At 43.5% G+C, this 21,056-nt stretch overlaps 1 protein-coding gene across 1 annotated transcript in view; it reads right to left on the bottom strand.

The window, feature by feature from the left end:
- Positions 1 to 17,581, bottom strand: part of PAN3 (poly(A) specific ribonuclease subunit PAN3) — a 162,058-nt gene extending 144,477 nt beyond the window's left edge. The window contains exon 1 of the mRNA XM_025364660.1: positions 16,035 to 17,581. Coding sequence (XP_025220445.1) covers positions 16,035 to 17,019 — 985 coding nt within the window. The 5' untranslated portion in view covers positions 17,020 to 17,581. The remainder of the gene's footprint in view (positions 1 to 16,034) is intronic.
- Between the last annotated feature and the right edge of the window lie 3,475 nt (positions 17,582 to 21,056).

Below are 21,056 nucleotides of genomic sequence, written 5' to 3'. Positions count from 1 at the left end.
ATGAAAGGATGTTGAATTTTATTGAAAACCTTTTCTATATATATTGAGATGATAATATGGTTGTTTTTAGCTCTGTTTATGTGATAGGTAACATTTATTGATTTGTGTATGCCCAACCAGTCTTGCAACTCAGGGGTAAAGCCTACTTGATCATGGTGAATTAACTTTTTTTTTTTTTTTTTTTGACAGGGTCTCACTCTGTTGCCCAGGTTGGAGTACCACGGCCCAATCTCAGCTCACTGCAACCTCTGCCTCCCGGGCCCAAGCCATCCCTCCACCTCAGCCTCCCAAGTAGCTGGAACTACAGGCGTGTGCCACCACACCCAGCTAATTTTTTTTAATTTTTTGGTAGACATAGGGACTCACCATGTTACACAGGCTGGTCTTGAACTCCTGGCCTCAAGCAATCTACCTGCCTTGGCTACCAACATGCTGAGACTACAGGCCTAAGCTACTGCTCCTGGCCTGGTGGATTAGTTTTCTGTTATGCTGCTGGATTCAGTTTGCTAGTATTTTGTTGAAGATTGTTGCATCTATGTTCATCAAGGATATTGGCCTGAAGTTTTTGTTTTGTTGAGTCTCTGCCAAGTTTTGGTATCAGGATGACGCTGGTCATTGAACAAGATAGGGAGGAATACCCTCCTCTTCCATTTTTTTTGAATAGTTTCAGTAGGAATTGTACCAGCTCTTTATATTAATACGTATACTATACTAGCAAGTGATTTTGAATCCATTTGGTCCTGGGCTTTTTCTGGTTGGTAGGTTTTTGGTTGCTGATTCAATTTCAGAATTCGTTATTGCTCTGTTCAGGGTCTCAATTCCTCTCTGGTTCAATCTTAGGAGGTATGTTTCTAGGAACGTATCCATTTCTTGTAGGTTTTCTACCCTACATGCATACAGGTGTTCTAAATAGTCTCTGAGGGTTTTCTGTATTTCTGTGGGGTAGGTGGTAATGTCCCCTTTGTCATTTCTGTGTTTATTTGGATCTTCTTTTCTCTGTATTAGTCTAGTTAGCAGTCCAGCAATCTTATTTATTCTATTAAATAACCACTTCTATTTTCACTGATCTTTTGTATGGCTTCCTGCATCTCAATTTTATTCAGTTCAGCTCTGATTTTGGTTATTTTTTGTCTTCTGCCAGCTTTGGGGGGTGGTAAAACACGGATCTTATCATATCACTTACTAGTATAACCTAGAAGGGCCTTCACAATGTGGCCACAGCTTATTATCTGGTACCACTCTCCATAATTGGTCTATTCTCTCACCACATCAGATGACTACAAAACTATGAATAGTGCTTCCTGTGTCTTCTCTCATCTGCCTAGAATGCCTTTTTCTACCAGGTATGTATGCCTCAAACATCTTTTGAAAAATACTTCAAATATCACCCACCTCTCAAGATATCGCTGAATAGAGTTTGTTATACATTTTATGTATATGTGTGTGTGTATATATATGAGATGTGTATATATATCATACTATGTCATAATTTCTAATGTCAAACTCCTTTATTAATCTATGCACTCACAAATGACCAGGGCCACGTCTGATACATCTTTGCTTTTTATTTATTTATTTATTTATTTTTTGAGATGGAGTCTCACTCTGTTGCCCAGGCTGGAGTGCAGTGGCGCCATCTCAGCTCACTGCAGCCTCCACCTCCCAGGTTCATGCAAATCTCCTTCCTCAGCCTCCCGAGTAGCTGAGACTACAGACACATGCTACTACGCCTGGCTAATTTTTTTGTATTTTTGGTAGAGACAGGGTTTCACTATGTTGGCCAGGCTGGTCTCAAACTCCTGACCTCAAGTCCCCCGAAGTGCTGGGATTACAGGTGTGAGCCGCCACTGAGCCTGGTCTGATACACCTTTGTATTCCCCAGTATCTATACGATATCTAGCACACAAATGTTCAACATATGTTTAATAATTAAATTACGTTCTCTAGTCAGTGCCCAGAGAACACATATACTATGTCATTTAGTGAACAGTGAGTTACCTGCAGAGATATCAGACCTCCAGTGTGGAAAGTTAACATTGTTTTAAAAACTGCAAAGTCAAGCCAGGTGTGGTGGCTCACACCTGTAATCCTAGCACTTTGGGAGGCTAAAGTGGGTGGATCACCTGAGGTCAGGAGTTCAAGACCAGCCTGGCTAACATGGCGAAACTCTGTCTCTATTAAAAATACAAAAAATTAGCTGAGCGTGGCGGCGGGCACCTGTAATTCCAGTTACTTGGGAGGCTGAGGCGGGAGACTCGCTTGAACCCTAGAGGCAGAGGTTGCAGCAAGCCAAAATCGCGCCATTGTACTCCAGCCTGGGCGACAAGAGCGAAATTCTGTCAATAAATCAATAAATAAATAAATAAATAAAAAATACAAACTGCTAAGTCTATCTGGCAAACTGGCTCTTAAGGAAGTTGTCGTACTTGTCAACACTAAGATAGCCACAGCAATGCCTATAGTAAGGAAAAAAAAATCCTGAAACAGAAATTTTAGATGAATCAAGTAGCTTAACGACAAGTACCCAGCTGAGATCCAACTGTTTCACTGGAGTGTATACAGTACACTGTTTTGACCTGAACATGTTTATGATATACATTATTACTTAGCCTCTTCAATCAGAAAAGAACTGCAGTGCAGTAAGACACTGGTAAAAACAGCTGATTCTGGAGAGGACTGCAATACTACAGGCATTCCAAGATGAACTTGCTACAAACTTGAACATCAACAACTAAATAAATTGGGCTCTTGGGTGAAGCTATTTAGTATCATCAATCTGAATGCTCACTGAAAAATAAAAAGCAGTTTTAGTTTGACATCTATGCCAAGATAATTACTATTTTCTACACAATCAAAAGCTGCCAATCAAGCAATAAATGGCCTAAAAAGTTTTCCGTTATTGTTTTCTCAGTAATGTGGCTAGGAATAACAGAGAGAAAATTTTATTTCTAAAACCAGCTTACTTGTCATATAAAGCATTAGTTTAAGATCATCCAAATCCATGGATGAGCTCAGAAGGCTAATGCTGAATTTTGGAGAAACTAGCAAACCACATGCATTTCCAATTATTTTGCTAAATCTTGTAGTATCCTAGCTTCTGGAGGGTTGGGTTTGGGTTCATCTTTTGTATGTGTGTATGTTAGTTATCTTTACTGATTCTTTTTCTGATTATAAAAGACTTGAGGAAAAAAGATTCAGAAATGTAGAAATCAAAGTTTCCCATCATGCCACCACAGAAATACTAACATTAGCAACTCAGTGCTGTCTCTAGATCTTTTCTTCTTACATATCTTTTTAAAGTGTATTACGGCCAGGCACGGCAGCTCACACCTGTAATTCCAGCACTTTGGGAGGCCGAGGTGGGAGGATAACAAGGTCAAGAGATCGAGACCATCCTGGCCAACATGGTGAAACCCCGTCTCTACTAAAAAAATACAAAAATTAGCCAGGCATGGGGGTGGTGCCTGTAATTTACCCAGCTACTCGGGAGGCTGAGGCAGGGCAATCGCTTGAACCCAGGATGCAGAGGCTGCAGTGAGCTGAGATCACGTCATTGCACTCCAGCCTGGCAACAGAGCAAGATTCCATCACAAAAAAAAAAAGGGGGGGGGGGGGCGTATTACACATACTGTTTTATAACTTCTTCTTCCTATTTAGTAATATAGTTTAAGCATCTTGTCTGTATATAAAATTCTTGCTTGTTTTTCCTGCTGTATGATATCCTGCTATATGGGCAACACCCTTATTAACAGGAATTTCACTATTTTCAACTTTTCACTACCTCAGATCAGCTGCCGTGAATAACTCTGTACATATATCCTGTGTTTCCATAGAACGAGTCTAACAATTGTGCCAAAGGATGTGGACGTCTTAAATTTTAATGAATACTGACCTCTAAAAGTGTCACACCAGAGTGTCTTTCCCCGCAGGTACCAACACAAACACTAGGTATCAGCAATCTTTGTGCTCTTACCAACTTGAAAGGTAAAAGATACATAAATAAGTGAATGACAGTTTTAATTTTCTTTTATTCACTTGTTAGGAACTTTTATATACCTACTGGCCATTTGTATTTCTTCTGTAAACTGCCAGAGTTTTCTGAAGGGCTATTTTTCTTTTTTTTTTTTTTTGGGACGGAGTCTCGCTCTGTCACCCAGGCTGGAGTGCCGTGCCCGGATCTCAGCTCACTGCAAGCTCCGCCTCCCGGGTTCACGCCATTCTCCCGCCTCAGCCTCCCGAGTAGCTGGGACTACAGGCGCCTGCCACCTCGCCCGGCTAGTTTTTTGTATTTTTTAGTAGAGACAGGGTTTCACCGGGTTAGCCAGGATGGTCTCGATCTCCTGACCTCGTGATCCGCCTGTCTCAGCCTCCCAAAGTGCTGGGATTACAGGCTTGAGCCACCGCGCCGGCCGGGCTGTCATTTTTTTAAACAGGACATTTATCTTTAGCTCCATGCTAACCAACCATATAAGGGTAGCTAATTAGAATAATCTAGCCAAGACTGAATGTTCATCTCACAAAAGGACTCAATTTAAAAAAAAAAAAAAGACATAGTTTTTTGGTTCTTGTTTTTTTGTTTTTGATGCAGTTTCGCTCTTGTTGACCAAGCTGGAGTGCAATGGCGCCATCTCGGCTCACTGCAACCTCCACCTCCTGGGTTCAAGCGATTCTCTTGCCTCAGCCTCCTGAGTAGCTGGGATTGCAGGCGCCCACCATCACGCCCAGCTAATTTTTGTGTTTTTAGTAAAGACAGGGTTTCACCAGGTTGGCCAGGTTGGTCTCAAACTCCTGACCTAAGGCGATCCACCCCCTCACCCTTTCAAAGTACTGGGATTACAGGCATGAGCCACAGTGCCCAGCCTCTGACTTCAATTTCTTAAGGTCATACAGCAAGGGATAGAGGATTTTTAAGTGTTTGCTTATTAAAACCAGTCTTGTTTTAAGTGCTAGTTTTAACCTGTCAAATGAAAACAGTATCTATCTCATGAAATAGTTATTAAATGTGATGGGATAGTGTATGCAAATATACATATGGCATGACTGGCACATACGTAGAACCCAAATGTTACTTACCTATTCTTTCTTTCTCCTGGGAAAAAGAAAATAGCCTACTGATTTATCAATAGATTTGTGTTTCCCAAATTCTTAAAGAAGCTATATTCCTTGGCGAATTCATACCGTTCCATGACTTTAAATGCCATGTATACACTGAAGACTTGAAGTTTATCATCTCCAGTCCTAATCTCTCTCGAGAACTCCAGGCTCCTATCTACCTACCTCCTCAAAATCTCCACTTGAATGGCTAATATAGCTCTCAAAGTAACATATTCAAAACCAAACTCCTGATCTGCTCTCCCATATTTGCTCTGTCTGCAGCCTTCCTCATCTCAGCTGGCATCAAGTCCATCCATAACCTTCCACTCTTGAAACCAAACTTAACTCCTCTTTCCAATGCCCTACATTCAATGTGAAATTATACTGGTTCTACCTGGAAAACATATCTAAAATCTGACTAGTTCTTGCCACGTTCAGTGCAGTAACCTGCCTAAACCACCATCATCTCTTATTGGATTATTGCAAATAATCTCCTAAAATCTCTCCTACCCTCTTACCACAGAACTTTTTTTTTTTTTTTTTTTTTTTTGAGATGGTGTCTGGCTCTGTCACCCAGGCTGGAGTGCAGTGGCATAATTTCGGCTCACTGCAAGCTCCGCCTCCCAGGTTCATACCATTCTCCCGCCTCAGCCTCCCGAGTAGCTGGGACTACAGGTGCACGCCACCACGCCCGGCTAATTTTTTGTATTTTTCGTAGAGACGGGGTTTCACTATGTTAGCCAGGATGGTCTCGATCTCCTCACCTCGTGATCTGCCCGCCTCAGCCTCCCAAAGTGCTGGGATTACAGGCGTGAGCCACTGCGCCCAGCCCACAGAACTCTTTTAAAACCTTAGCTCCTATCACTCCTTTTGACACAAAATAAAAGCAAAAATCCTAATTCTTCCCTGTTCCTCACTCCACACCAACCTGTTAGCCTTCTATCCCTCTGCCTGAGATACTCTTTCTCCTGATGACTGGCTTGGCTATCATTCTCCAGTCTACACTCAAGTTTCAACCACAATGAGGTTTACCTTGATATCCCTATTTCATTCTATAACAACCCTATTCCTACACTCCCATTGCCTCTTACTCTATTACTCACCCTTTTGTTTTTAATAGGACTTGTCATCTTTTATCATACTATATAATTACTGCAGTTATATTTATAAATACAGTCTGCCTTACCCATTAAAATGTAAGGTCCACAAAGGAAGGGATTTTTCTTTAATCTATTTTGTTCACTAAGATATCCTAAGAACCTAAAACACTACCTAACAGAGTAAACACTCAATAAATGTTCTTTAGCCAATTAAATGAATTAATCTCCATTTATTATTAGCCCAAATTACACTAAGCTGAATGTTTGTCATAATCTAAGTTTTTCAAAGATATTACCTACATACATTAAATCTTTTTTTTTTTTTTTTTTTTTTTTTTTTGTGAGACGCTGTCTCGCTCTGTCACCCAGGCTGGAGGGCAGTGGCATGATTTCGGCTCACTGCAAGCTCCGCCTCCCAGGTTCACGTCATTCTCCTGCCTCAGCCTCCCAAGTAGCTGCGACTACAGGTGCCCGCCACCACGCCCAGCTAATTTTTTGCATTTTTAGTAGAGACAGGGTTTCCCCCCTGTTAGCCAGGATGGTCTTGATCTCCTGACCTCGTGATCTGCCCACCTCGGGCTCCCAAAGTGCTGGGATTACAGGCATTAGTCACAGCGCCCAGCCCACATTAAATCTTTTTATAATATATATCATATCTGAGGACCTTGCTAAAAATTTTCTTTAAATGCTGCCTTACTAATTTTTCAAAGTTTTGGGAGTAGGCAGAAGATTCCCTGTCCCATCATGTATCAACGGGGCTCTTCCTCAGAGATAGCTGACATACTGCCCCAGCATCTATGAACCATAAAAACTGACATGGAATTTTAAAGGCCTCTTTCCATTTTGTCCTTCTTCACCGTGATCTCATCTCTCAATCAAGTATACCATCAAATTCAGGAACATCAGTATTACAGCACAGTAAACTTAGAAATAGAGGAGTAAATTAAGAAAGTTAAAATAAAGATATATAAAGTCCTTTCCAGCTTTTTCCAACTATATAATTGCTCTATCTGATACTTCTAAAAGCAGCGTAAGGTATCTATATAAAGAATGTAGGCTTGGCACGGTGGCTTATGCCTGTAATCCCAGCACAACACTTTGGCAGACTGAGGTGAAAGGTTCACTTGAGGCCAGGAGTTCAAGACCAGTCTGGGCAACATAGCAAGACCCTGTCTCTACAGAAAATTTAAAAAAATTAGCCAGGTGTGGTTGCGTGTCCCTGTAGACTTAACTACTAAGGAGGCTGAGGCAAGAGGATAACTTGAGCCCAGGAGTTCAAGGGTGCGTGCAGTAAGCTACGAGCGTGCCACTGCACTATAGCCTGGGTGACAGAGCAAGACCTCTAAAAAACAAAGCAAAACAAACAAAACATGAATGTAGATCGACTAGTAAATAATCAGTAACAACATAATTTTATTACATACACAAATGAAACTTTCCAGCGACTACTAGGCTACTTACAAATATCAACTTATGGTATCAAAGATGTGATTTATATAACTATCTCTAGTTATGATAGCCATTGAGGAGAAAAATTTTACTGGGGCAGATACGAATGAATATTTCAAGTATCTTATTTTCAACCAATGGTATATAAATACAGTGGTTTTTTTTTTTTTTGGAGACAGGGTCTTGCTGGAGGGCAGTGGCATGATCACAGCTCACTGCATCCTCTGTCTCCCAGGTCTCCTGGGTTCGAGCAATCCTCTCACATCAGCCTCCTGAATAGCTGGGACTACAGGTGCACCACCAAGCATTGCTAATTTTTTTTTATTTTTAGTAGAAACAGAGTCTCACTACATTGCCCAGGCTGGTCTCGAACTTCTGAGCTCAAGCAATCTTCCTGTCTCAGCCTTCCAAATTACTGGGATTACAGGTATGAGTCACACAGTGACTTGTTTAATGTATCAAGTGTGAACCAGATTACTGAAGACTCTATATGCTCCTTAAGTATATATCACATATTTGCGTAAATGTATATGTAAATAAATATACATAATACATTAAAACATAACTTTGTGCCAACATTTGTAATAGCAAGACTATAAACAGCTGAAATATACATTATAAAGAATCTAATAATATAAACATATAATGGAATATTTACACAGCCATGAGAAAGAATAAGGTAGATTTCTATGTGTGAATGTGGAACAAACTACAAGATAAGCCATTAGGTAAGAAAATTCAAAGTGCATAAGGCTTCCATGTGTGCACTCATGCACATGTGTATATATGTGTGTTAATGTGTTAGATGTAGAGAAATATAAACATATGACTAATAGTACAGGCAAAGAATATTTGTCAGTGGCTACCCCAAATAAGCTAGAAAGAGTGACTGTCTTTGGGAGGCAGGGATCAGGTAACTGGGAGGGAAGGAGGCTGTTTTTCACTGTGTACCCTTTTGTGCTATTTAAAACTTGTGCATGTATTACATTTCTAATTCCAAAAACAAGAAACTGTTCTTATTTTTCTGACATTGGCATTTTTTTAATATTAAAAATGTATAACCAGGCATGGTGGTACATGCCTGTAGTCCCAGCTACTCAGTGGACTGAGGCAAGAGAATTGCTAGGGCCCAGGAGTTCAAGGCTGCAGTGAGCTATGATTGTACCACAGCACTCCAGCCTGGGCAAATGAGCACGACCCCATCTCTAAACACACACACACGCTATAATTTAAAACTGCTTTAGGCAGGGTGTGGTGGTTCACGTCTTTAATTCCAACATTCTCAGAGGACAAGACAAGAGGATCACTTGAGCCCAGGAGTTAGAGAACAGCCTGGGAAACACAGGGAGACCTCATCTCTACAGAAAATTTTAAAATGAGCTGGGCATAGTGGCTCATGCCTATAGTCTCAGCTACTTGGGAGGCTGAGGTAGAATTGCTTGAGCCCAGCAGGTTGAGACTGCTAAGAGCTGTGATCACACACTGCACTCCAGCATGGGAAACAGAACAAGACTTTGTTTCAAAAAGAAAAGAAAAAAAAAAAATCAAACAGCTTTAGAAAAAACAGGAACAGTATCTTTATTTTTTTACAGAAAAAGCAAGAGAGATAATGCCAAAAGAGACATCAGAAAAGACAAAGCTTTTTTCAGGGAAGAGGGCTATTACCTACATGCCAACTGACTCAGCCAGGATTAGTGAGATCAGCACACTCTTACTTACACAGACAATTCCAAACTGACTATGATGGTTTGACTTTATGATGATGTGAAAAATGATATGAATTCAGTAGAAACCATATTTCAAATTTTGAGGTTTAACGTTTTCCCAGGTTAGTGATCCGTGGTATCATACTCTGTCACAAAGTTGCACTATGGCTGCATGCTACAGCTCCCAGTGAATCACTCAATTAGGAGGGTAAACAACTGATACAGTATACTGTGCTGTCAGGTAATTTTGCCCAACTGTAGCTAGTGTAAGTATTCTGAGCATATTTAAGGTAGGCTAGGCTAAGCTATGATGTTCCATGGGTTAGGTGAATTAAATGCATTTTCAACTTAACAATAGCTTCTACTTAACAAGGGTTTTATTGGTATGTAACTATTTTAAGTCGAAAGTACTGTTATGTCAAAAATGCATTTAATGCCTGAATAAACTCATCCTAAAGTCAAAAACTGGAAGTCAAATCACTGTAAATCTAGATGTTCCTTGACTTATGGATGGGGCTACATTCTGACAAATGAATTACAAATTCAAAATGGAGACCATCTGCAAAGAAATGTATTTTCACACAGACCAAATGACTAGCCAAAGGCTAGTTTTATTTTGTAAGACACCACAATAAAATCAAAATTTCGGTCCAGTACTAAGTCCTGAAATGAGACACAAACATATATTGATTTGTTAGTAACAATGTTTTAGTCGATAACAGACCAAATGTATGACAGTAATCACATAAAAATGTAACACTGTATTTTTACTGTACTTTTTCTATTTTTTTCTTTTTTCTTTTTTTTTTCTTGAGACAGAGTCCTGCTTTGTCACCAGGCTGGAGTGCAGTGGCACGATCTCGGGTTGCTCCAACCCTGCAACCTCCGCCTCCTGGGATCAAGCAATTCTTCCTGCCTCAACCTCCCGAGTAGCTGGGACTATAGGCGTGCGCCACCATGTCCAGCTAATTTTTTGTATTTTTAGTAGAGACAGGCTTTCTCTCCACGTTGGCCAGATGGTCTCTATCTCTTGACCTCGTGATCCGCCTGCCTCGGCCTCCCAAAATATTGGGATTACAGGTGTGAGCCACCGCACCTGGCCTGTTTAAATGTTTTAATACACAAATACTTACCTTTGTATTACCGCTGCCTAAAGTATTCAGTACAGTAACAGGCTGTACGAGTTTGTGGCCTAGAAGCAACAGGTTATATACCATATCACCTAGCATGCAGTAGGCTATACCACCTAGGTTTGGGTGCTCACATACCTAGATAATATAGCCAGGAGAGAGCCCTCACCAGGAACCCAACTCCTCATCTGGGACTTCCAACCTCTGAAAGTCTGAGAAAACACATTTCTGTTGTTTAAACCAGCTAGCCACTCAAGTTCCTGGATCTATGTGGGGAGGAGTGGGGGGAAGTTAACCACCCAGCCTATGATATTTTATTTTGGCAACCCAAGCTAATATGAGAGAGACAGAGAGAGAGAGAGACAGAGAGAGACAGAGGGGAGAGGGGAGAGAGACAGAAAGAGAGAGAGAGATATATATAGGTAAATATATATTTTAATATATATACTAGATATATGTCTATACCATACAATGTGTAGAAAAGATCTAAACACACAGACTATTAATAACGATTAATCCTGGGCAATAAGGAGACTGATTTATTTTGACTTTATACAATTCTATTCCAATGTAAATTTTTACCAAAAAAGTGTACCTTTCATAATTTAAAAACTCAGGGCCAGGCACGGTGGCTCACATCTGCAATCCCAGCACTTTGGGAGGCTGAGGTAGGTGGATCACTTGAAGTTAGGGGTTCAAGACCAGCCTGGCCAACATGACGAAACCCTCATCTCTACTAAAAATATAAAAATTAGCTGGGCGTGGTGGCGCAAGCCTGTAATCCCAGCTACTCAGGAGGCTGAGACATGAGTATTGAGAATCACTTGAACCTGGGAGGTGGAGGCTGCAGTGTGCCAAAATTGTGCCAATGCACTCCAGTCCGGGTGACAGAGCGAGAGACTCCGTCTCAAAAAAAAAAAAAAAAAAAACTTACCGAAACCAAATATTACCTTATAGATATTTATAGCCTCACTAGAATATAAACTCCGTTAGAGCTGAATTATGTTTTCTGTTGTTGTTGTTGTTGTTCCTATCACCTAAATCAGAGCCTACCACCTTGGAAGCAGAATATTAGATGAGTGAAATGAATATATAGTCTTTGTGATATACTTAAGTGTATTATTCCAATAAAAATGTTTAAACCTAGGCCAGCTATCCTAACAGCAAATTACCAGTACTCACTTTTCTGTCACTTAGTATAGGTTTGTGGGATGTAAAGGCTAGTCTTGGCTTAAACAAAAACAGCTTTGCCACACACCACACGTTATATACTCCAAAGTTACCATTCGAACTTCAAGTTATCCATGGCACTGCCCTCCTCCATTTGGACAATCACAATCCAACAATCTGTAGCTACTTTACTGGTCTTCAATGTATGCCCTCAAAAATTTGGAGAAGAAAGGAAATATAGAGGTTAACTTATACTAATATTTAATAACAGCAACAACTAAGACTGAAACCTCAATATGTATATGCAATGCCACGCAATTCTCATAACATTCCCATTTTCAAGATGAGAAAAACTGAGGCTTAAAAGTTAAAACTTCGCTCAGTCACAAAGCTAGTCAAAGAGCCAGGATTCTGTCGGAAACATGTCTTATTCACTAGTAACCACATTAGTAGAACTGAAAAGTGTATTTTGGTAAATTAAAACTAGTGGGTTTCAAATAATGTACATAAAATACAAATATTGGCATAATAAATATTTTACCTGCTAAAAACTGTGCACTTTGAAGATTAAAGCCACTTTGAAAATCTAGCCAGTTGAAAATATTAGAATTACATCATTAAATGTCAAGGATCGATAATGCAGTTGAATACAAATCAAATCACTCTTAAGCCTTAGAAAAATCCCAAGACTAACAGAAACACAAAATGTTAAGTAAGCTAGGCATGGTGTGGCACACCTGTAGTACTTGCTACTTAGGAGACTGAGATGCTAGGATCACTTGAGCCCAGAGTTGCAGTCCAACCTAGACAACATAGCAAGAACCCCCAACCCCTGGCCAGGCGCGGTGGCTCAAGCCTATAATCCCAGCACTTTGGGAGGCCNATAAGAATACAGTAAAAGGTAGAAAGTAGTCTAAACAGTGAACAATAGGCCGGGCGCGGTGGCTCACGCGTGTAATCCCAGCACTTTGGGAGGCCGAGGCAAGGGAATCACCTGAGGTCAGGAGTTCAAGACCAGCCTGGCCAAGATGGAGAAACCCCATCTCTAATAAAAATACAAAATTAGCCGGGCGTAGTGGTGCATGCATGCCTGTAAACCCAGCTACTCAGGAGGCTGAAGTAGGAGAATCGCTTGAACCCGGGAGGTAGAGGTTGCGGTGAGCCGAGATCCTGCCATTGCACTCCAGTCTGGGCAACAAGAGTGAAACTGTCTCAAGAAAAAAGTGAACAGTAAGTGTAAAAACTCAAAGAAGCCATACAATTACCAACACAACCTTTTTTCCTGATTCCTGAGCAACATTATTTCCCATTCCTTGGTATCTCTCAGTAATACCTACGATGTGATTCCTTATGAAGATATCGCCATCCATAAGGAATTACTGAGAGATACCAAGAAACCTATCACAGAAAAGAGGAGCCTTAGGCTTCAGCCAGTCAAGCTAAAGCAAACACCACAGAATCCAAATACATAAATCAACTACTTAATCAGACAACTTTTACTAACCAGTGACAAAGTATTAATTTTAAAATACCTTTCCAGCATTAACTGCCTGTCCTCTCAAGTTCCTATATCTCAATTATTTTCCTAAGGTGTCCCACCTTTGAGCCACTGCTAATATTTTTTTCTCCACCTTAAGGGTACTTACCTTCCCCTCCCATCTTCATCTGCTTACATCCAGTCCTCTTTCTTGTCTCAACTCTACTACCTATTGTGTGTTAATTAGAAAATCCTCCGCCTGGTGCGTGTAATCCCAGCACTTTGGGAGGCCTAGGCAGGTGGATCACCTGAGGTCAGCAGTTTGAGACCAGCCTGACCAACCTGGAGAAAACCTGTTCTCTACTAAAAATACAAAATTAGCCAGGCGTGCTGGCGCATGCCTGTAATCCCGGCTACTAGGGAGGCTGAGGCAAGAGAATCTCTTGAACCCAGGAGGCGGAGGTTGCGGTGAGCTGAGATCACTAGATTGCACTCCACCCTCGGAAACAAGAGGGAAACTCCGTCTCAAAAAAAAAAAGAAAAGAAAAGAAAAATCCTAGAAAGATCGTCAGAGCTGTCTGTCACGAATAAGATTAACAGATAGATAAAACTTTAAAAGATGTTTTTAAAAAGAAAATCCTACAAAGATCACTTACGAAGTCTAACACCAGCATTTAAAAAGTGCGTCTTTCTGGCCAACACAGTGGATCACACCTGTAATCCCAGCATTTTGGGAGGCTGAGGCAGGAGGATAACCTGAGGTCAGGAGTTTGAGACCTACCTGGCCAACATGGCGAAACCCTCCCCCCCCCCCCAAAAAAAAAACAAAAATAAGCCGGTCGTGGTGGCGCATGCCTGTAATCCCAGCTACTTGGGAGGCTGAAGCAGGAGAATTGCTTGAACCTGGGAAGTGGAGGTTCCTGTGAGCTGAGATCGCACCACTGCACTTCAGCCTGGGCGACAGAGCAAGCCTCCATCTAAACAAACAAACAAAAAAAAAGTGCCTCTTTCTGTCAGTAAGAAAACTATTGTTCAGTGTCATAGGTTACTAATCAAACATTACTATTTAGTCACAACTCACACATCCAGCGTTTACCCTGAAAATGCAAAGATGATGCTCAAAAGTGATAAAATTCCACCCATAAGTAACCATTTGTTTTATAAAACATCTGAATTTACAAAATAATTTTCTTAGCATTATCAGCCTCAGCAAATATATCTTCATTAAAGTCAAGCCCATCAAAACAAATGAAACACTTTTATAAAAGAAAGAGAAAGAAGAGAGAAAGGAGAAAAGGAAAAAAAAAGAACTTGGCCCAGCATGGTGCCTCACTCCTGTAATCCCAGCACTTCGGGAGGCCCAGGAAGGAAGATCGCTTGAGCCCAAGAGTTCCAGATCAGCTTAGGCAACCTAAGAAGACCCCGTCTCAAAAGAAAAAGCAAGAAAGAGCAAGAAAGCAAAACCCCGGGGAAGATATTAAATAATCTTCATAGAGCAATTAAACGCTAAAACTTCCTATCAGATTCATTAACAGTGTTTAAGAAAAAGACAAAATGTTCTCATGTAGAAATTGAACTGCCTATCGGATTATTTTAAGATGTAAAAGTTCTCCAGTAATTTCCAGGAAAGTAGGACTCCTATTTGGCTTAGAAACGCTCAATATACTAACAAAACAGGAACATCAGGCACCGGCTCTATTCTTAAAGGCAACATTTTCTAATAGATTACACTCACATTTGTGGTAATTGTAAACTCCACTAACAACTAACAAGCTGCAAATCAATAGATAACAACACACTCTGGGAGGCTGAGGAGGGCAGATCACTTGAGGCCAGCAGTTTGAGACTAGCCTGGCCAACACAGCGAGACCACTATCTCAACTAAAACTACAAAAAATTAACTGGGCGTGGTAGCGCGCGCCGGTAGTCCCAGCTACTCCGTAGGCAGAAGCAACTGAATCGCTTGAACTCGGGAAGCGGAGGTTGCAGTGAAATGAGATCGCGCAACTGCACTCCAGCCTGAGCGACAAGGCGAGACTGTCTCAAAAAAAAAAAAAAAGCAACAACAACAAATGAAAAAGAAACATAAACAGCCTTAAGATGTCCCCACCCAATAGCTCAATTGCACATAAACGGAGGCTGCACATGACATGCATTCAAGACACAATGCTAAGAGTTTGCTTGATACAAAGCTGTAAAAGACAGGATCCCAGCTGATACCACCCAGCAAACTTATTCTAGCTTTCAGGGAAACTCAGATGAAATGCGTCTTTGTGAAGTCCCTACTCTAAACTCTCGATTAAACCTGAGCACACTTTGAATGCGACAGTCCGCTCCCTCTTAATCCTTAGAAAGCATTTCCTGCCTGGAAAACCTTTCTCCTGCAAGCCTTCTACAAACTTTTTCCGTTCTTTCAACCTACTCCACGAAGCCTTAAGCCCGCCCCTCACCTCCCGCCCCCTACCCACACACACACACCCCTCCCCACTAGGGAACCTCAACACTCTGCAGACGCCACTCCACAAGGGCACGCAAAACACATGTGCCTGCAAACCCAGCCCCTTTCCACACCCCCCGGAAACGACACCCCCTTTCTCACACTCCGCACGCCACAGCCCATCCCCCTTCCTCCCCGCCCCCACTCACATCACCCCAGTCCTCCCACCCACGTTCCCGGGAACCCAACCTCCCCTCGCTCCCCGGCCTGCCGAAGGCAGTGGGGAGGGGAAGCAGGAAGAAGGAAGCAGGGCTCAGGCCCGGCCTAGGCCTCTCAGACCGCCTTGGGAGGTGAGGGAGGGAGCCCGCGGGCCGGGCTCAGCTCCCGTCGGCAGCAGGGCCTCATCCGGACTCAGGCCTGCCCTCCGCTGCCGCGGCGCGGCCCGCCCCGCCCCGCCTGGACCACACTCACTTGCCAACCGCGGTCCATCGAGTCCCCCGCTGCTGCCTCCTCCGCCGGCTGCGGCTCCTGTCCCCGGGTCCCCCAGGTCCGGCTTCTTGGGCCCGGGGGGCGGACCAGCTCCCCCGCCCGGGACGGCTCCGGGCGGAAAGCCGGCCACGGGTGCACCAGCCAGAGCCAGGGGGACGCTGTTGCTATGGAGGCCGAGGCCCGGGGCAGCCCCGGCGGCTGGGTCCTCATGCAGGAACTGACACTCCTCCCCGTAGAAGCAAGTCTTATCCTTAGCGTAGTAGCGGCAGTACTTCAGCTTCACTCCTACCGCCGCCCCGCCGGGGACACCCCCGACCCCCGGCGGGGCCACCACCGCCACCGCCGCCGCCAGCGAGGAGGAGGAAGGGGAGGCGGCGGCCGAGGGGGGCGGGAGGCCGCCGCCACTGTTCATGGCAACGCCGCAGCCTCGTCTTCCGCCGCCGCCCGAGGAGCCGCCGCCGCCGCCGCCGCCGCCACCATAGACGGGGGAGGAAAGGAAGACGCTGCCGGTGCCGGATAAAAGCCTGGGCGGGTGGGTCTGTCCCGCTGCGGGAGCCGGAGCCGCCCGGGGAGAGGGGGGAGGGGAGAGGGGAGGGAGGAGGGGGTAGAAGGAGGGAGGGTAGGGGGAGAGTTGGGATTCTCTCTCACTCACTCTCTCGTTCTCTTTTCTTAAAGGGGCCGCGCGGGACGACGGGGTGGGCGCGCGGGCCCAGACGGGGACTTCGAGGGCGCGGGCAGGGGAAGAGGGAGCGGCAGCAGCAAGCGGGTGGGGAGGGCGGAGGGGCCGGTTTATTTTTAAATTCTGCCTCCACTCGCTCTCTCGCGCTCTGGTTCCTCCGAGTTGTTTATTCCATTTTCCTCTTCCTGAGACGGCCGTCGCCGCTGCGCGTGCGCGCCGAGACGCGAGGGCTTGTGGGTAGCGGGAGCGCGAGGGGAAGCCTGGCCGGCGTCGGGCCCCCGGGGGCATCCGCGAGCTGGCGGCGGTTGGACCGGCGGCCCTCGATGGCGTTCCGGACGCGGAGCGGGCGCCGAAGTTCTCACGAGACCTGATACCTTCCTTATTCGTATATTATCTTACTTAAAAAGCCAGATGTCACTTTTTTTCATTGGAAAGAGAAAATTGACAACGTAAACGGTCGTTTGGAGGGGCCACCTGGGGACGCGGCCGAGCCCTGGCTCTACCTGAAGAATATTTTCTGTTTGCCACACTTCCTCTCCCCGTTTCCTTTCGTCGCCCCCCTCTCCTCTTTTCCCTTCCCCTCGAAGGTAATGAGAACTACTGGACCGATCACGCTAACCTCTTGGCCCTTTGTCAAAATATAGAGCCAAAAAGGTTGATTTAGACAGACCCCCTGCTCAGTGCAGCACCTGTTATTCTCTGTATTTATATTACCAAGGGCCTTCGGTAAATTATGAAAAATAGGATGCCACCTGGGACGACACTGCTCAGGCAGCACCGGAAGACTTTCATAAATATACTAGGTTGCTTTTCTCCAATCAGCCTAACCTTGATTTGAAATTCATTTTTAAAAGATAGTTTTAACCTCAGCGATCTCTGCTGTTTGCGCTAATTCCCTTTAAAAGGCTTTCAGAAATTTTAAAGAATTACTATGAAGGGAAAAGTAACATTCTAGTTTTTCTCTGTAAAAGAGGTTCACAAACGGCAGATCGCTGTTATGAAAAGGAGAGGTGGAAGTATTTAAGGAATTGTGGCAAACAGACAACAGAAGAATGGATGTAAGCAAAAGTACCACACTGAAAAAATGGGGAAAGGTGGAGTCTAGATCACAAACTGGTAAGCTTGGTGATATTCTGTAGCCAAATTCGAAGATAATAACATTGTATTATGGTTTTCTGTTTAAAAGCAGTTTCGCTTATTTGATTATTCAACAAATCTTTATTAACACCCATTACGTGTACCAGGAATTGTGGTACACGTAACTGGAGCTGGGGAAGCAAAAGGGAACATGCCTTACATGAGTTCAGGTGGCTTATCTTCCGGTTGGGGAGGCATCAAGTACACAGGTCCGTTGTAAACCAATGTTTTAAGTGCTAACCTTATCACATTTGCTCTTAGAGGATATTAAACATGTTAGACTTCTTGGAGAAAGTTGATATTTTGATGTTCCAAGTTTGGGAACATCATTGGATTCAGACAGATCTGGACTGAAACAGATTTAAAGTCGCTACACTTCAATAGCTGTGTTCCTCTCAGTAAATTGCTTCATTTCTCTGTGCCTTACCTGTACACCTGGAATAAGAATAGTACCTACTTCATAAAGTATAAACTAATAATGTATATAAACTGTCCCATGCCCAATAAGAATCCTGTAGGTTGTAGCTATCACTAATAGTATTGGCCAGGTGCAGTGGCTCACGCCTGTAATCCCAGCACTTTGGGAGGCCAAGGCAGGTGGATCACCTGAGATCAGGAGTTCGAGACCAGCCTGGCCAACTTGGTGAAACATGGTCTCTACTAAAAATAGAAAAAAATTAGCTGGGCATGGTGGCAGGCACCTGTGATCCCAGCTACTGGGGAGGCTGAGACAGAAGAATCACTTGAACCCAGGAGGTGGAGGTTGCAGTGAGATCGCACCACTGCACTCCAGCCTGGGCCACAGAGCAAGACTCTATCTCAAAAAAAAAAAAAAAAAAAGCTTGAGGACAATTGGAAATTATTACAGGGTTTTTAAAAGTCAACATGGCAGGGCACAGTGGCTCACACCCGTAACCTCACTGCTTTGGAAGGAAGCCAAGGCAAGAGGATCACTTGAGACCTGGAGTTGAAGACCCTCTTGAGAAACCTAGCTCTACAAGACCCTGTCTCTACAAAACAATTTAAAAATTAGCCAGGTGTAGAGGTACTTGCCTGTAGTCCTAGCTACTGGGAAGGCTGAGGCAGAGAGGATCGTTTGGGCTAAGAGTTCCAGGATGCAGTGAGCTATGAAGGTGCCATTTCATGCCAGCCTGCACAGCAGTGAGACCCTCTCAGTCAATAAATAAAAAATAAACTTATTTGCCACACATTTCATATCTCCACACTTTTTTAGGAGACAACTACTTACTCCTATAGTAGGGCTGTCTTTTTAATCTGGGTTCATTGTTGAGTATTTACTAAAAATAAATGTGTAGTCAACTCTAAGTCATTTTCATGTTAATGAAGATGACATCCAAAACTGCAAATAATTCATAAATTATACATAAAATACATATATTTGACCTCCAGCAGCATTTCCCCAGCAACAGAGACTACATTGCTAAAGGGTAATGTTAATTTCTATTAAATACTAATAATTGAGTCCAAGCGCAGTGGCTCACACCTGTAATCCTAGCACTTTGGGAGACAGAAGTGGGTGGATCACTTGAGGTCAGGAGTTTGAGACCAGCCTGACCAACATGGTGAAACCCTGTCTGTACCAAAAATACAGAAAATTAGCTGGGCGTAGTGGCAGGCACCTGTAATCCCAGCTTCTCAGGAGGCTGAGGCAGGAGAATTGCTTGAACCTGGGAGGTGGAGGTTGCAGTGAGCCAAGACTGCACCATTGCACTCCAGCCTGGGCAACAGAGTGAGACTCCATCTCAAAAATAATAATAATAACAATTAAGAGGAAAACTTCACATTTTCTGAATGGTTAATTATTATATCAGTGATAACAGCCTGAGTCTTAAAAATTATCCCTTAGGGACAAGCATGTGGCTCACACTTATAATCCTAACACTTTAGGAGGCCAAGGCAGGAGAATCACTTGGCTCAGAAGTTCTGAGACCAGCCTAGGCAACATAGGGAAACACTGTCTCTACAGAAAAAAATTAGCTAGGCCTGGTGGCATTTTCCTGTGGTCGCAGCTACTTGGGAGGCTTAGGTGGGAGGATTGCTTGCGCCAGGAGGTCGAGGCTGCAGTGACAGCCTAGGTGACAGCAACCCTGGTGTCACCTGGTAAAAGGTGACCCTGTGTCAAAAAAATTAAAATTATCCCTTAAGATAGAGTGGGCCGGGCGCGGTGGCTCAAGCCTGTAATCCCAGCACTTTGGGAGGCTGAGGCGGGTGGATCACGAGGTCAGGAGATCGAGACTATCCTGGCTAACATGGTGAAACCCCGTCTCTACTAAAAAAATACAAAAAACTAGCCGGGTGTGGTGGCGGGCGCCTGTAGTCTCAGCTACACGGGAGGCTGAGGCGGGAGAATGGCGTGAACCTGGGAGGCGGAGCTTGCAGTGAGCCGAGATCACGCCACTGCACTCCAGCCTGGGAGCACAGCGAGACTCCGTCTCAAAAAAAAAAAAAAAAAAAAAAAGATAGAGTGGAACCTGCATGTGGATAAATGAGAGTTGACTGTTTTTGAGTCCTAGAAATGAAATTTGCTGCATATGTATAAATACTTTTCTTACATATTTGTAAAGTATGTTCCTTATGCACTAAGCTCTATTCTATAATTTTATACAAAGTTACTAGCAACTGCTTAATTTAATCTTGTTGACAAATTTTGGGTGCACTAGAAGCAAAAACCTTCCTATTTGTGGCAGTGATAAATAACTGATACATGAAAGATTTTTTGGCCAGGCGCAGTGACCCACGCCTGTAATCCCAGCACTTTGGGAGTCCAGAGGAGGCAAATCACTTGGGCCAGGGTTCCAGACCAGCCAGGCCAACATGGTGAAACCCCATCTCTACTAAAAATACAAAAATTAGCCAGGCGTGGTGGTGCAAGTGCCTATAATCCCAGCTACTTGGGAGGCTGAGGCACGAGAATCACTTGAACCTGGGAGGGGGAGGTTGCAGTGAGCTAAGATCACGCTACTGCACTCCAGCCTGGGTGACAGAGCAAGACTCCATCTCAAAAAATAAAAATAAAAAGAATTAATAAAATATTTTTTAATGTATCTGTGACCCTCTATAGAAGTCTTTCATCATTGTCATCATACATACTGATAAATACTACATAGGTTTTTTAGTGTTTATGGCAGTAAAAGCAATTTGTTACTTTTCTGTACAAGTTTTCAAAG

This window comes from Theropithecus gelada, chromosome 17 (genome assembly GCF_003255815.1).
Source record: "Theropithecus gelada isolate Dixy chromosome 17, Tgel_1.0, whole genome shotgun sequence".
In the NCBI taxonomy this organism is placed as follows: domain Eukaryota; kingdom Metazoa; phylum Chordata; class Mammalia; order Primates; family Cercopithecidae; genus Theropithecus; species Theropithecus gelada.
This window is presented reverse-complemented; position numbering and strand designations above follow the sequence as displayed.